A 15287-nucleotide genomic window follows, 5' to 3' on the forward strand; every position below is an offset into this window, starting at 1 on the left:
AAATTGGGAAGGTGGGAGGTGGCTCGGAGCAAAGAAGAGAAGGTGGGAAAGAAAGGAGAGAAGAACCTAGAAGGGGGGGAAGAGTTGCTGGCCGCAGCGGGAGGCGATCCAGGAAAGAGGGAAGGATCGGAAAAGGGTGCTTGGCGACTCCACGACCCTTCTCGCTTCTCCGGCGGCTGGAATCTGGGTGGAGGGGATGGATTTTCTGAACAAGGTCAGGAATCTGGACGCCTACCCTAAGATCAACGAGGACTTCTACAGCAGGACGCTCTCCGGAGGACTCATCACCGTCGTCTCTTCCATTTTCATCTTCTTGTTGGTCTTCTCGGAATTCAGTGGGTTTCTCTACCACTTCCTTCTTGAGCTTATTGTTTTCCATAGGATGGTCCAGTCCTTTCTTCATTTCATGAGCGTGTCTGCTCATCACGGGGTGTTGAGTCCAGTTGATGCCTTCCAATAGGATTATAAACCATAGGTGAAGGTGAAGGTGCAGGTATGCTTTTTTTAGGAGGAATTTTGTATAGGGTTCTTAAGAGGTGGACATGTTCCTTTCTTATAAGGGTTCTGTTGGAAGAAGGGAGAAACTACTCGCGTCTCCGGACGTTTTCTATCTTTTTCATGACCCAGCCAAGATTCAGTGTCGTTTTTCTATACTCTCTTATTCTGCTTTTGTTTCCTTCACAACCTGGCGATGGTTTTAGCTGCTTGAGAGTTTCAAGTTCGAAAGGCCGACACCATAATTGTGATCTTTGCTGACGAGATGAAATTTTGAGAAATCCAAGGAAACGACTAAGCTTTCTCTTCGCTGATTTACTTGGGATTCTGTTTCGTTGTTGGGAAAGAAATGTTACTGTCTTTAGGAAGTTGAGATTTACTGTTCTTTTCCCGGAGAAAAGTAACGGCGGAAGTGATAGGCTTCTGCCTCCCCGTGATTTTGTTAAGGTGTTTGTTATTGGAAAGCAATTCAGTAAGCTGTTACTTAGTCCTTTTTTGTTATTTTGCCCGTTTCTTTTTTTACAGGAGCTTATCTTCATCCTGTTACCGTCTCGGAGCTGACTGTCGACGTGAGAAGAGGAGGAACTCTCCGCATCAATGTTGTATCTCTTTCTTGGTCGTTTATAGTTTCTGTTTCTCACTCGTGAATTTTGCAATTGCTGCTGGAATGAGGGAATTGGGCTTTCTTGAATTTGTTATATGTCGCCATGATCGTAGGATACCCCTTTTTTTTGTTCTTCTTCTTACTGGGAGTGGGACCCGATTGTATTGTTCCGCGCCAGTTTCTAAGATAAAGAGAGGGGATAGTTTTGAGAATGTTTTATTAATTAGCAATTGCTGCCATCTTTGGGTTTAGTACATTATAATAGATTTGATTCTTTTATACAGCTCGATGTGACTTTTCCAGCTCTAGCATGTTCTGTCGTTAGTCTTGATGCAATGGACATCAGTGGGGAGCAACATTTTGATATTGTAAGTTGCTTCATTGAGAAGATTGAAGTTATTGTTCTACCAAATGAAATATGGTTAGGTCGTTTTCTTTTCTAAGTGGAGCTGGGTTTGAGTTATTGCTTAAGCCCCATTTTTATTTCTTGTAGAGACATGACATATTCAAGAAGAGGATTGATCAGCATGGTAATGTCATTGGGACGAGGTCAGATGGAATTGGTTCACCCAAGGTCTTGATGACTTTTCCTTTTACTTAGGGTAGTTGAAAATTTTCCACATTGTAATAATATTGGATATTTACCTTGCGATTTTGATACAATGATGTCTTGTTTTTATGTTATTCCTTTTTTTTTGCTTGGGAGAGGTGGAGGGATCATGTGGAATATGGTAATTGTTATGGTAGCAAAGTCTCCTAGTGCCGTTCAATGAATAATAGATAGTCACATCTTCTTTGTAGATGTAATTTTTTTTTCCTTGCACGGTGTCAAAGTATGTATGTTTTCTTGGTGATACTTTGAGCATTTGATTATGTAGGTATTTTTGAAGGCAACTTGTATGTACAAAGTGCTGTATGGGGATAACATGTTATAGACTAGTCACAAATAACATCTCGGAGTTTTAAACGGTGAGGTTTTTCTCGGTATAATACTGCGAAAAAACGGAAAAAATATGGTAAATTTTAAAAATTTTAAAAAGCTAAAATTGGGAAAAAATAAAATAAGTGAGACACTAATAACACAAACATCAAAAGATAAGTAGATTTGCAACAAATAAAAAATAGAAAATGAACAAAAAAAAACTGTTTGACATTAAAAAAACTGAAAAAATGAAAAAAACTGAAAAAATTGCGAGTTCAAAAAAAACACATTTTATTTAAAGTTTTAAACGGCTAGTTAATTTGTTGCGTTTTTTTTTTGCGTTTTTTTGAAAAAAACGTGTTTTATGTTGAAGTTTACCATCTTGATCAAATGCACGAAAGTGCAAAATGTCATCTGGCTTTTATGTTGAAGTTGGTGCACATTGTGTATTTCCCTACTGATAAGAATACTAATTTGCTTTTTTACATCTCCCATGCAGTTCTTGTCTAAAATTGTCGCTTTCATTGTTCTTATAGTTTCTTGTTATTGATTCTATGAAACACCATTGGCTCATGGTAACCTTAACATTCTCAAGGAATCTCTTAGTTTTTAAATCTGCCTTGGTGTTTGTACCATGTAGTGGCAAAGGAAGAAACGTGGAGATTGACTTTCTTTAGTTTCAGTAATATTGTAGTCTAGTTGTTTTCAGCTGTCCGATGCATTAAATATATGTAATATTGTAATGCCATACAGTACAGAAATGGTTCCTTTTACAATGCTTTGTGCCTATCCTTTGTGAAAGCCATTCAAATCCTTATGTTACAATACTGTCCCAAATGTAGATGATAAATACCATATTGCTATGAAGTATGAACAAAAAAGACATGTGGGCATGATAGAACAATGAAAACCAGAACAGAAGCATCAAGATTCAGAAGCAATAATCAAATAAAATGTAACAGAAGTTACATGCTTCAATTGTGCTAATGTCTTGAGGAAAAACCATAAAAATGTACTAGATCAAAATGAGTGAAACGGTTCTGAAGATCAGGTCTATAACGATAAAAAGAATATCCTCTAAAACCTTAGCTTGATGGGACCACTTTAACGCGATCCTCAAATTCTACATCAACATTCAGTTTCATACTCTCAAGAAACTAGAATATGAAGAAATACAAGAAATACGTAAATCCCTTGGGAATGCTTAAATTCCTTTCATACACTATCTACTGATATCATGTTGATGTTTTTCTTTTTCCTCACAGTATATCTTTTTCATCCTGATGCTACATTTTCTATATGGCTTTCTTGTGCAAGTGCTGATGGTAACTATCATTAAACATCAATGATGAATGTCATTTATCATCTTTAATTGTTTCAGATTGAAAAGCCCCTACAGAGACATGGAGGAAGGCTTGAGCATAATGAGACATACTGTGGTTCTTGTTATGGTGCAGAAGTGGTATGCTTTTCTTTGAATTGTTATCTCAGTTTCTATAGATTTTTCTTCGGAAAACTTATTTCCCAAATAAATGGGCAACATTGTGCAGGAGGCTGATTGTAGCTCTGTATAATTCCATGTTTTCTAAAATCATTTGAAATTTGTAATTGCTGAATTTATTTTTTAAACATATGTCCTGCTGAAACTGTTTAAACGTATGTCCTTGATAACCACAACTTATCTTCTTGAAAGAGCTGCTTTACCAAGTAACGGATGCTTAGATATTTCTTACTGAACCTCTGATCATTTCATGCTACCTTAATGTAGTCAGATGATGATTGTTGTAACTCATGTGAAGAAGTTCGTGAGGCCTATCGGAAAAAAGGCTGGGCACTGTCAAATGCTGACTTGATTGATCAGGTAGTTTTTTAATTTTTGCAACCACCATTACTGATACTTCAATGTCAATAGACCACATATTATCAGTCTCCATTGCACATAGGTTTGCATGATATCCCTGGAGTTTTGGTAGTCTTCTATAATTGTGAGATCGTCTGGCTAGGTGCTTAACTTGTATGAAATGATTTTTCCCCTGTTTATCTTATGGCATCTTGATTTTCAGGGTTTTTCTTTTTCGAAAAGTTATAAGCTGATTGGACTCTGCCCCACCGGGCTTACCTATCTTGAAAAAAGAAAATTACAAAGATCATAATATGATCCTTTTTTCCTACTTAACTAGCTTGTTAAGAAACTTTGTTCTGCTTACCTTCTCAAAAGGGATGATTGTTGAGCAAATGCAAAAGTGAAAGGGGGTTCTGAATTTACTCCAATCAGTGTTGACCTGTGTAGTTATAAGTGCTAGGCAGGTTTAGGTGGTGGATGGGGATGAAAATGTTCGGATTTGGGTCAGGTCTGGCCTTTTCCGGATTCAAGTAACTGGATGCTGTGTAATCTGATTTGAACCCAAGCCTGACCCTTGTGATGCCTACCTGCACCTGAGACGCATCGACTCAGACATGGCAGCCTTTTTGATGGTCTGTGTTACTTGGCTAAATAGTTTCAGAAACTAAATCCTGTTTAAGCTTCTGTTCCCAAACCCAGTCTAACATTTATTAGGATTTAACATGTAAAAAATAGAAATGGAAAACCCAAAAATTACATGAACAGCTCATCTTGATTCCCAACATTCCATCTAAAGCTAAAGAGTCCTGCTTAGTCACGTGTACCTAGTTTGGGATTCAGAAGCTAGAAACAGCATTATCCTGGCTGCAAGGCATTAGCAGCCCTAACGGCAATCTAGTATCCCCTTAAGAGGGTGATGGTTGTGCAATTCTGTACTTTTATGTTCACAGGGTGCAGTTGTTGAAGAGGATCGTTTTCTCATTTTGTGTCATTTCCTTTTTACTTGTCAAGCTATCATTTCATTATGTTTTCTAGGAGAGATCCTGCAATGTTCATTTTTTTTTTAACTTTAGAATGCTGTCACTATCCTGTTGTGATCTAAGTTAAAACTTTACTCATGATTGGTTTTCATGCAGTGCAAAAGAGAGGGCTTTCTTCAGAAGATAAAAGAAGAAGAAGGTGAAGGATGCAACATTCATGGTTTTTTGGAAGTCAATAAAGTTGCTGGCAATTTTCACTTTGCCCCTGGGAAGAGCTTTCATCAAGCAAACGTCCATGTCCATGACTTACTAGTGTTTGAGAAGGATAGTTTTAATGTAATGTAGTCATTCTTGCTAATATTTCTGGAAAAATGTTAAGCATAACAGAGGAGAGAAGCATGAATTTAGTTTTTAGCTTCTAACCTGTCTAATCTGGATATGGATAGGGAAAGAGAGGGAATCAGGGAATGTAGTATTTAGCTTGTCTTTTATGAGATCTTTAACACTCTTTACATTTTATTCAGCTAAGTCACAAGATAAATAAGCTGTCCTTTGGAGATGATTTTCCAGGTGTTGTAAATCCACTTGATGGGTAAGTATCTATTTTCATTTTGACCAAGTCGTTTACCTTCAACTTACATTTTCTTTTCACAGAGTTGTCTAAATTCAAGTTACCAGACTGGACTGATCAACACTGTACTTCCAGTTGCATGATATGGAAGTTCCTGATTTTGCTTCTGAATCTTGCAGTGTGCAGTGGATACAACATACACTTTCTGGAGCTTATCAATATTTCATTAAGGTACAATTCTCCCTTTTTCTGATGTCTACCTGTTCACTTCTGGGTTAGAAATTATAATTAGGTTTTGCTGTTAAAGCTGTCTAGTGTTTTTTTGCCTTAGAATCTGTTTGAATTCATTGGTATTGTCGATACTTTAATGCACTTTTACTGAATATTCTATCTTCCAGTGATGTTGCTGCCAGATTCTTTATTTCATTCTGTCTGATTATTCTATGGTTACATTTAAGGTGGTCTTAGATGCTTTTTTTTTTCCCTCATTTTTCCAAAGGTTGTCCCTACGATCTACACTGATGTTAGGGGACGCACGATCGAGTCTAACCAGGTAGCTCTTTTTCTTGACATTCTAACTCCAAGCTGATGATTGAGTATCCATATAATTGCACCAACTACCTCATCTGGTATCTGTTTCTGCAGTTCTCCGTAACTGAGCACTTCAAAGATGATAGTGGTCGGACTCAGTCCCTTCCAGGAGTTTTCTTTTTCTATGACTTGTCTCCAATTAAGGTGCGTCTGAATTTTCCGCTATTGGCATGTCCTGTATCTGCAAAAGGTGCATTTCGTTCATGAATGAAGAGTGGTGCTAATGATCAATCTGCAGTAATGGTCCTTTTTTTACCCTTTTGGCGAACCTGCTAAAAAGGGAGAGTTCTTCATATTGCTTGCCATGACGGCTGTTGCATTCAGTGTCTAATGCCTGTGCTGGGCAAAGTTAAAATATAAAAAAACTGCTGGAGAAAAAGTAAGGAATATGAATATGCAACTGATAAATTCATCTTCGATGCAGATAGAGAGCACATTTGAATGTTAAAACTGGGTGTGTAAATGGTTTGGTTTTGGATATGAAGTTCCGTTTTTAAGATGCACCAGTTGTGATTTCCTATCTATTCAGTTGTCCTAATTTCCTAAATTAACCCATTTGCACTTCTAGTTTTAGGATTAAGCCAAAATCGCTTTTGTTTTTTGCAAGAACAAATGACCACATCAATGGTGGGAGACCTTACCTTGCTGGTTTAACTGGTCGAACTGTTTAAATACTCCCAAGTGAAGCCTCTTGGTCCTTCAGGAACCATCAACAGAGAAGTGCCATGGCAATGGGACTATGTCCTGCCTACGAAAGGCCGGCCATCCACTGACCGGAGTCCTCTCCACTTGTGACAACCTGTTGCATTCTCAAAACCTTATTTGGTCTTAAGATCATTATATGATGTGAGACAAAATGAAAGCATGGGTTGGAGATGCAGATATTTAGTTGGAAGTAGAAAGTGCTAAATCTGCAATCAAGATGATCCACACAAACTAATATCGATCCTTTTAGAAGTCACTGTCTTCCCTAATAGAAACTAATTGTACTATCTGCATGATTCTTATTGTTTAGGACTTTATGGAGACCTGTAACTTGCCTGTGGGGCTGTAGTAGAAGCTCAGTTATATTTCTTTATTGTTTTTGTTAAGTTATCCAGTTTCGGTCATGCTTAAGACTTTTGACTTTGGTATTGAATGATGTGAATCTACTGAGGGACTTTTCATGTATTACAGGTGAATTTTACGGAGTCAAAAGTATCATTTCTACATTTTCTAACGAGCGTCTGTGCTATAGTTGGAGGTCCTTCATCTCTAAACTAAGTCCATTTTTCCAACATTTGCTGAAAGTTGAAACAGATGGCTTACGAGTCATGTTTTGGCGTCACTTGTGTGAACTGGTGTTTGCTATGTCCAAATTTCAGGTATTTTCACTGTCGCGGGGATAGTGGACTCCTTTGTGTATCACGGTCAAAGGATGAAGAAGAAGATGGCGTTAGGCAAGTTCAGTTGATGATGAGACAGGAATCTGAATTCCATTACGAGGAAAGCTAATTTTGTCCAGAGATGAAGAGTCATATCCAATGTTGAGGCATGGGCCTTTTTCTCCTTTTTCTTTCCCTCCTAGAAATCTTTTCTATTGTAATTCTTGAGGTTCCACGATCTGTGGTTGTACTTGTGTTTCATGATATTTATATGTTTATAGATTTTTGTTGCTTAGCAGCACTGCATGACGATAGCATTCCATTTTTCTTCTTCTCCCCTTTGTTATTTGATCTCTGATGCGCATGTTGCTGTTCCGGTGGAAGTATGTTCTTGAAAAGTTTGTTGGGTCTCTGGATTGCAGGAAAAAGTACCGGACGGGTAAAACACGGATGTGTGTGTGTGTATGCTGGATTCATACAGTCCCGGACATGTGCCTTGGTGCAGTATTTTCTGATCGACAAATTTCTATTCAACGGCTAGTTTTTTCAACTAACACTACAACCTCGCATCCAACTTATTAAATTTACATGCTTTCATCAAAAATTTATATATTGCTATGGTGAACAAAAATGACATGTCAAATTAAGGCTGTATGTTTATTTCTTTTTTCTTTTTGCGTTCGAAAGGAAAAAACTGAGCGGGGAATGTAACATCATATGTGTCGAAGCATTGAGAAAACTTGATTTCAAAGGCTTTGAGAAAGGGTTTAGATGCTTACATCCCATGCTTGAACTGAAACGGGTCCTTAGACACACTATACCGAGCACTAATGCAGTTTTGAGCCGAGTTCTTACGGGTCGGATGATGGTAACAGTTAGGTTATATCTAACGCCGTGGTGCTTGAACGAGAGTTATCTTCTTCTCCCACATGAACGTCTTCGTTGCTCGTCTCTCCTCTTTGGGAGACTGATCTTCTCTTGTCTTCTGTTTCTTATTTTGGCTCTTTATCCAAGAAGGCCTTCGTCTAAGAAGAAGAAGATGGTGCACGCCCCGTGAGGTATCACCGAAGGACCGGGACTGCGAGGGTCGGGTTGCCGGATTGCACAGACAAGCAAGAAAAATAACTGAATGTTTTAACGCTGTTCAGTTCATGCAAAAACCTATTGTTACACGGAAGTTATGGTAGGATCTAAGTCAGATGTTGGCCAGATTGTCGATTCTCATATTTGTCTTCAGATGATGCAAGCTGGCCTAATTGGTCATCTTCAACTCCAGAAGCCTCCTTCAAGCTCGTTATGCTACTTTTCCCCTTGAGCTTTGAACAAGAAATCTGTGCCTTCTGATGAAGAGAGGCTTGGCTAAAATATCTACTATTCTTTTCTGATGATGTAAAGGACGTGAGGCAAGAGGAGAAATCCCACTGCTATCACACAAGCAGAATCGGTGTTCTTGTATCATTGATCCTAAGCTCATTGACCAGGGGGTCTTTATTTTTGTGACTCCAATAGCAACATTAACAAGACTTCAATATTTAGCTTCACTAACTTCTTCTTCTTCTTTTTCTTTTTTTTTTTAACTCTGTAGATTTGATCGATGATACATATCCTTCAGTAGATCCCAGAGTATCAACATTAACTAATTTAGTCGTAAGGGTCATACTATAATCTGTGATGCCCGTTAAGTAGCAAATGATTCTCAACAACAATCCAATGTTCAACTATGGTGTCCTTCGGTAGTGAAAACACTAATACATTGTTTTATGAATCTGCCTCAAGAAATTCAAAGAGTCATGCAATACTGCAGCGTAGTGAGTTGTCAATAATGACGCTTTATAATGCAATAATGGCTCATGGTCTCCAAACGTCAAAATAAATAATCTGAGGGGTTTGTTAACGTGAAATTCAATCCTGTGGAAGAGTCAAACATGACTCTTGCCCTTATGACAGACTTCACAACCATTATTGAAAAAATTCAGAAAACGACAATCCGAATTTGTTCACAACCAGGGGGGTTGAATTATAGTTTTAATATTTTAACAAGAGCTAAAATATGATTATTCAGAATTTTTTATAGGATAAATAATTTTTTTAAAATATACATATACATTTTTAGCTTTTTTTTGAAAGAGAGCCAAAGCTCCTGCCGGCCCCCCTTGGCTCTGCCCTGTTCACAATCCATTGGACAATTTCCATAGTCATGTGCCAAAGCCAACTGTGCCAGTGTTCAAAACGTCACTTTTTTCACCAGCATGAACTACTTTTGATGGCTAGTCCTTATATATATATATATATTCCTCTAGTCTTCTTTGCTGTCTTCATTAAATATAATTTAGTAAAAATGATCGGGAGAATGGAATATAGTAGTAAAGTATTCAAATTGAGGTGTGTGTATACTCCCATCAACAGATACATATATACAAGTAGCTAACAAACCCTGATATATCAAACTTAATGAGAATCATCCGGATTGTTGATTTCAAGGAGATAAAGTGGTAGAGATTAAATTGCAAATATAAATGGCAAGTTTTTCAAGGGTCCAAAATATTAAATTTTTTTATATAGGCTAGATGGAAGTTTTTTAAAATATGTATTTTAAAAAAACTTTGAGGGTGGTATGGGTGCATGGTCCCCTGCCGGCACTCCTGGCTCCGCCCCTTCTTCCACGGTGAGGTAGTTGAGTTTTCTCCAAGTTCAATTGATAAGTGAAAGTCCAACGAACAAGAGGATAGGAACCAATTGTCAACGAATGAAGGAACGATGGTGCTTTCATTGATCACTTCTCCTTATGCAATTGTCATTTTTAATGCATAAAGAAGACTTCGAATGGATCAATTCCGCTCACAATTGTCGTTCTCAAGTAGGAATGCTTGATGTTCACATTTTCTTCATCAAAGTCGGCACAAAAAATTTCCAGTACTTGAGCATTGAGAAGAAAAAAAGAGAAGCTTCCGAAGGTGGGAGCGGTTATTTGATCTTTGTGGGAACGGGAAAGCTCTTTGTTGCTCGATTCGGCCGTCTCTTCGTTTACACTCCAGGTGATTTTGGAGTTCCTATTTATTCAAAGAATTCGGCGCCGTCTTGAAAATTTCCACTAAACTTGCTAAAGTGACTAAAAAAAATTGCTGAAAATTCCTGTTTGTAGCGAATCTCTCTCTCTCTCTCTCTTTCTTCTGTTGTTGTCTATGTATGTTTAAAGATCCAGGAGCTGTGTTTTGGCATTTGAAGAAGATGATCCTTGTACCACCAAGTAGACTTTTAGGTTGGAGTTCACGATCTTGGTCAGTTATTTCTTCATGCCAAACAAGCCCTCAAGTTGTTCCTACCTAACTAGGAATGGAGGTTCTTGGCTCTCACGTAAACGTTGCTACAGATTAGGCTACTCTGCATTAGCTCTCATTTCTTAGTTTTTACACTAATGATGAAACCAATGTCACATAACTAATACTCGTACGAATTAAAAGTGCGATTAAAAAAAAAACAAAAAGAAGAAAGAAAATAGTTTTTCCTTATATGGTGCATTTTAAAGGGATTTCAAAACTTGTAACTCACATTTAGATGATAGGTGTGAAAAGAATATCAGAAATAACTTGCAGATTTGAGTTCCATTTAAAAACCATAGGAGAGCTTAGAATCCGCCCATATTTAGTATTTTAAATCACTCGATATGTTCTTGACATTCTAAGGAAACATTTGCTTGCCTTGTTAAAAACGCAACCACCAACTTGTTTTTGTTCAGGGGATGCTCTCCACCACGCGAATGAGAAAATCTTAGATATACGTGTGACGACATTCCGTGCTTGCCTCAAGGCAACACGAAACTCTGAAGAATGGTTCAGACGTCTCCATCGTGCATGTTCCCAGATGTAACTGGACTTATAATAATAGACAGCCGCGCGCTTTCGTTGAACTTTTCTCTCCAATGGCGTCCGCCAGCTTCAATTATAAGAAGCCTCGTCTGTTTATTTTTATCGTCTACCAGACCGCGTCCAACCCCTGTCACTGTGTGCTTGAATCATTCCCCCGCTCCATACTTTTGCTTAAACTCCATAACGTCACCTGTCGCTGTCTGCAGCATTTACGTTTAATGGAAAATGATTCCCCTAAGAAATTGTGTACATGGTAATGAAAAACTCTTGGATTGAAGGACCCGCAATGAACGTTCCTCATTTGCCAATATAAAAAAATAACTTTTTTTTTTTTATATATATAAAGCAACAAACATATTTTCACGCGGAAGCGGAACCGCTCTTTCTTAGTTGATGACTCTCTCCTAAGAAAATCTGGACTTCTCTGGATGTAAAAGAAGCAAGGAATTGTCGTTTGAGGAAATTTTTTCCAAATGTCAGCATCCATAGATTGTGTCAATTACCATTGCAATGTTCTTTTAACATGCTAATCAGACTAAACAGATTTGAAGAAGATGGAAGTGGGATTAATGGCAGCGGCAGGATGCAGAGTAGAAGAAACTAAGCAGTCGCTTTTTTGGTAGTGGGCCTTTAATATTATATAATTTGCCTTCATGATTGTGTCAATTACCATTGCAATGTTCTTTTAACATGCTAATCAGACTAAACAGATTTGAAGAAGATGGAAGTGGGAAAATGGTAGCGGCAGGATGCAGAGTAGAAGAAATTAAGCAGTCGCTTTTTTGGTAGTGGCCCTTTAATATTATATAATTTGCCTTCATGATTGTGTCGATTACCATTGCAATGTCCTTTTAACATGCTAATCAGACTAAACAGATTTGAAGAAGATGGAAGTGGGATAATGGCAGTGGCAGGATGCAGAGTAGAAGAAATTAAGCAGTCGCTTTTTTGGTAGTGGCCCTTTAATATTATATGGTTTGCCTTCATGTATGAGAACATGAATAGTAGTCGTTCGGAAGCAAGGACAGAGTGTTCGTGATCCTAATTAACGAGGAAATAGAGAAACCTCAAGGCAACAGCTAATGGCGCCCCGTGCCGATCCGGAAGTTGCTTTGATTGCTGGCAACAACTACCGAAGCTTCATTATTTATTCACACTAAAATCAAATCAAGCCAATCATGGACAGCTCTCCCAAAATGAGAACATCTTTAATCCAGAAAAGAAGAAAAAGGAAGCGGAATACAGAACCCAAACCAGAAAAAGGCAAAAAAAGCCTCGAGAAAAAAAAAATATATCATAAAAAAGGTGACTGTATACCAAGTAATGTCTTTATGTCTTCTCTATTTATACAAAACGCAAAAATTTAATAATCCATCCATCTCTACTTATTTAAATAACAAAACGGGAACGAGGATGATAATGGACTGCGTCCACCGGAAGCCGGTCACCACTTGACGGAGTATGCGCAATCCTTACTGACGACCGTCGCGTCCGCCGTCAGCTTGTCCACCGTCACGTCGCAGCGGACCTTGACGGTGAACTTCCACGTCTTGACGGAACCGACCTTGAGCTTGATGGGGGCGTCGATGGACACGTACAAGGAGACGCGGCCGTTGTTCTGCCCTTGGATCAGCGCGTCGCGGACGGTGCTCGTCAGCTGGACGTTCGACCCCGTAAGCGCCGTCACGAAGACCGTCACGTTCTGCGTTCCCTGGTAGAACGTCGGAAGCTGGCCGGAAACCAGCTGCTGGCCGGAGCACGAAATGTAGACGCTGCTGCCTGTCTCGTAGAAGATGCCGATCTTCTTGTTACGGTTCTCCGCGCGGACGGAGACGTCGAACTCGGGAGACGCGATCAGCGTCTGCGAGACGTTAAAGCCCTTGACGGAGAGGGAATCGATGGAGTAGGAGGGGGCTTTGGGCTGCAAGACGAAGTACAGGACGGCGGCGGCAACGGCGGCGGCGATGGCGAGGAGGATGAGAAAGAAGACGAACCAGCAGAGGACGCGGCAGAAGGAGCAGCCGCGCTTGGGGCGGGAGTAATTCTTGTAGAGGCGGGCGTTCTCGGGTGGGGGCACTCTGTAGATCGTGTCCTTGGGAATTTGGATCACGTAGCTGGGGGTCGGAGAGGAGCGAGGGTTGGAGTGCTCTCCCGAGTCGAACTTCGACTTTGCGTCGGACTCCGAATGATTAGGCTGCGGCTGGTTGGCGGGCTCCGGAGCGGCTGGGTGCACGCGCTCCGCCATTGATGATAGAAAAACTGGTGTAGCTTGGGCTACCTCCGCTATATCACTTCTTTCCCCTTCCTTCTTCTTCCGCGTCTCTGAGAAATGGGGATAAGAGAGGGAGAGGGGGGATGGGATGAATGGGGTTCTTAAGTAGAGGGGAGAAGAGGGAGGAGGCGACCAGGTAAAGGGCTCTCTGAGACATTTATCTGAACCAAAACGCGTCGTCCGCGTTCCAGAAAAAGTCTTTGTTCTCCACAACCACGGCGTCGGAGAAGGTGAGGGTTAAAAAGATGGGGGAATCCTGTTTTGCCGAAAGTAACCCCCGGTGTTGTCGTCTCTTGTGATTGAAAATTTGGATAGGTGAACATGGATCCCTGCTTAACTGTGACCCTGATCGTGAGGGCATCACCTTTGGCCGGATAGGATGATTTGAAAACGGGCTTGGGGGGTTCTGTGACCCGAAATCTTAATGGATCTAGTTTCTTACGTGCAACATCACGAGAAGTTGTAGGGAATCGGTTCAAGTTTGCAAAGCTTATAAATGAGAAATAAAAGTGTTTGAATAAAGAAGCAATTCTTAGCCTTTCCGGACGATACCCACCTCGATTTACGTGATTCTTTCCTCGAAATCGCATTCAAAGGTGCAAAAATGAGTGGTGTGGCAGTTGCGCCGCAAGCTCAGACCCGAATCATGTATCAAAACAAAAAATGGATCCGGGATCCCAGTGAGGGCATTTTTGTCGTTCCACCTGAAAAAGCATCTCCTCCTCCTGAAAGTAAACCCAACGTCAAAAAACAAAGGCGAGCGAGCCCCACTGACCCTGACTTTTAGTGGCCAAATGACCAACCTGCCCTCGGGTTAGCTCGCCAAACGGTCGTTTTTTACTTTTTGGGGGTTCTTTGTTTTCCTCTGGGATGATATGCGGACAGCTCGGCCAGTTGGCAGCGGAAACGCGGGCCCACACGGACTGGAGCGCAGCGCGCCGCGCCTGGAGGCGACGTGACCGCACGCAATTCCGGCCGTCGAGCCCCGGTTCAGGCAGGCGCTTCTTCTTTGGACAGGGCGAGCGTGGGTTCCGACTTCGACTGCATAAGCCTCGTCCCTACCGTCCATCCCAAAGATATGTCATATCTGGACGAGGAACGTTGGCTCGTTGATTAAGCTAATGCCCAGCAGCTGAAACGGCAGACCCTTAAACCCGGCCTAAACGCATCGACCTTCTTCCGCCTTCGCTTTCACATATTTCCAAGACTTTCACATGCAGTTATGACGTGTTTTTTTATTTCCCGGTGTCGTGAAAATCGAAAAAATTGATCCAACCGGCCAACCTGATTGAATCGGATCTTTCGCTCTTCTAGATTGTTCTTTTTCTTCTTTTTGGAACTGCTTTTTGCAGTTTTTCAATTGTAATGCGTCGCAATTTTTCAAAGAAGCATATTTTGCAACAAAGTATATGTGATCCAGATGATTATTCTAGCTAAATAAGCCATGTTAACATGTTTAGGTGTATAAATTCACTAATCATGACCTCCAACCATAGTTGTTGCGACTGTGATTGCTCTTTAAAGCGGCAGAAAAAGAATAAGTAGTGGTCACATTGCCATATATGTATTTGGTTTGACAAATTGAGCACGCATTTGCTTCGCATGGTATTGTGGTTTAAGTCAAGGAATGAAACTGTGGAAACTAATGTGGATCTGAAGTTGGTTGTTGATTAAGGACAGAGTTAGGCTGATGCGTTGCGGCTGGCTTACTCCACTAATCAAATGGGAAACGAAGCAAAAATTCTACATGTGGCTGCAATCAATACTTTGTGTTCCTCT

General features: G+C 40.2%; 2 protein-coding genes across 3 annotated transcripts; one reads left to right on the plus strand and one right to left on the minus strand.

Moving 5' to 3' along the window:
• Positions 1–8040, plus strand: LOC116263128 (uncharacterized). Of its 2 annotated transcripts, XR_004174573.2 has the most exons (14): positions 1–335; positions 1021–1094; positions 1384–1467; positions 1593–1673; positions 3403–3483; positions 3790–3882; positions 5001–5180; positions 5369–5436; positions 5595–5646; positions 5915–5968; positions 6061–6150; positions 7183–7249; positions 7371–7537; positions 7793–8040. XR_004174573.2 is itself a non-coding variant. In XM_031642735.2 (13 exons), exons 1-13 carry the CDS (start codon positions 197–199, stop codon positions 7457–7459), a joined length of 1152 nt encoding a protein of 383 aa, XP_031498595.1. In that variant the 5' UTR covers positions 1–196; the 3' UTR covers positions 7460–7676. The 2 variants fall into 2 exon arrangements, 1 of the variants encoding a protein (XP_031498595.1); XM_031642735.2 differs by lacking the exon at positions 7793–8040 and having other exon boundaries at positions 7371–7676.
• Positions 8041–12528: 4488 nt separating this feature from the next.
• On the minus strand, positions 12529–13706 carry LOC116248140 (NDR1/HIN1-like protein 13). The gene has a single exon (XM_031620759.2). It carries the CDS (start codon positions 13479–13481, stop codon positions 12681–12683), a length of 801 nt encoding a protein of 266 aa, XP_031476619.1. The 5' UTR covers positions 13482–13706; the 3' UTR covers positions 12529–12680.
• Positions 13707–15287: the final 1581 nt, after the last annotated feature.

The sequence above is a fragment of the Nymphaea colorata genome, chromosome 1, assembly GCF_008831285.2.
Source record: "Nymphaea colorata isolate Beijing-Zhang1983 chromosome 1, ASM883128v2, whole genome shotgun sequence".
NCBI lineage: Eukaryota > Viridiplantae > Streptophyta > Magnoliopsida > Nymphaeales > Nymphaeaceae > Nymphaea > Nymphaea colorata.

Bases quoted from the DNA above. Each gene is read 5' to 3' on its own strand.
- LOC116263128 (XM_031642735.2), top strand. From the start codon at position 197: ATGGATTTTCTGAACAAGGTCAGGAATCTGGACGCCTACCCTAAGATC. The intron at 5,437-5,594 runs GTAAGTATCTAT...TGAATCTTGCAG, and splicing joins GTTGTAAATCCACTTGATGG to TGTGCAGTGGATACAACATA. The intron at 5,647-5,914 runs GTACAATTCTCC...ATTTTTCCAAAG, and splicing joins CTTATCAATATTTCATTAAG to GTTGTCCCTACGATCTACAC.
- LOC116248140 (XM_031620759.2), bottom strand. From the start codon at position 13,481: ATGGCGGAGCGCGTGCACCCAGCCGCTCCGGAGCCCGCCAACCAGCCG.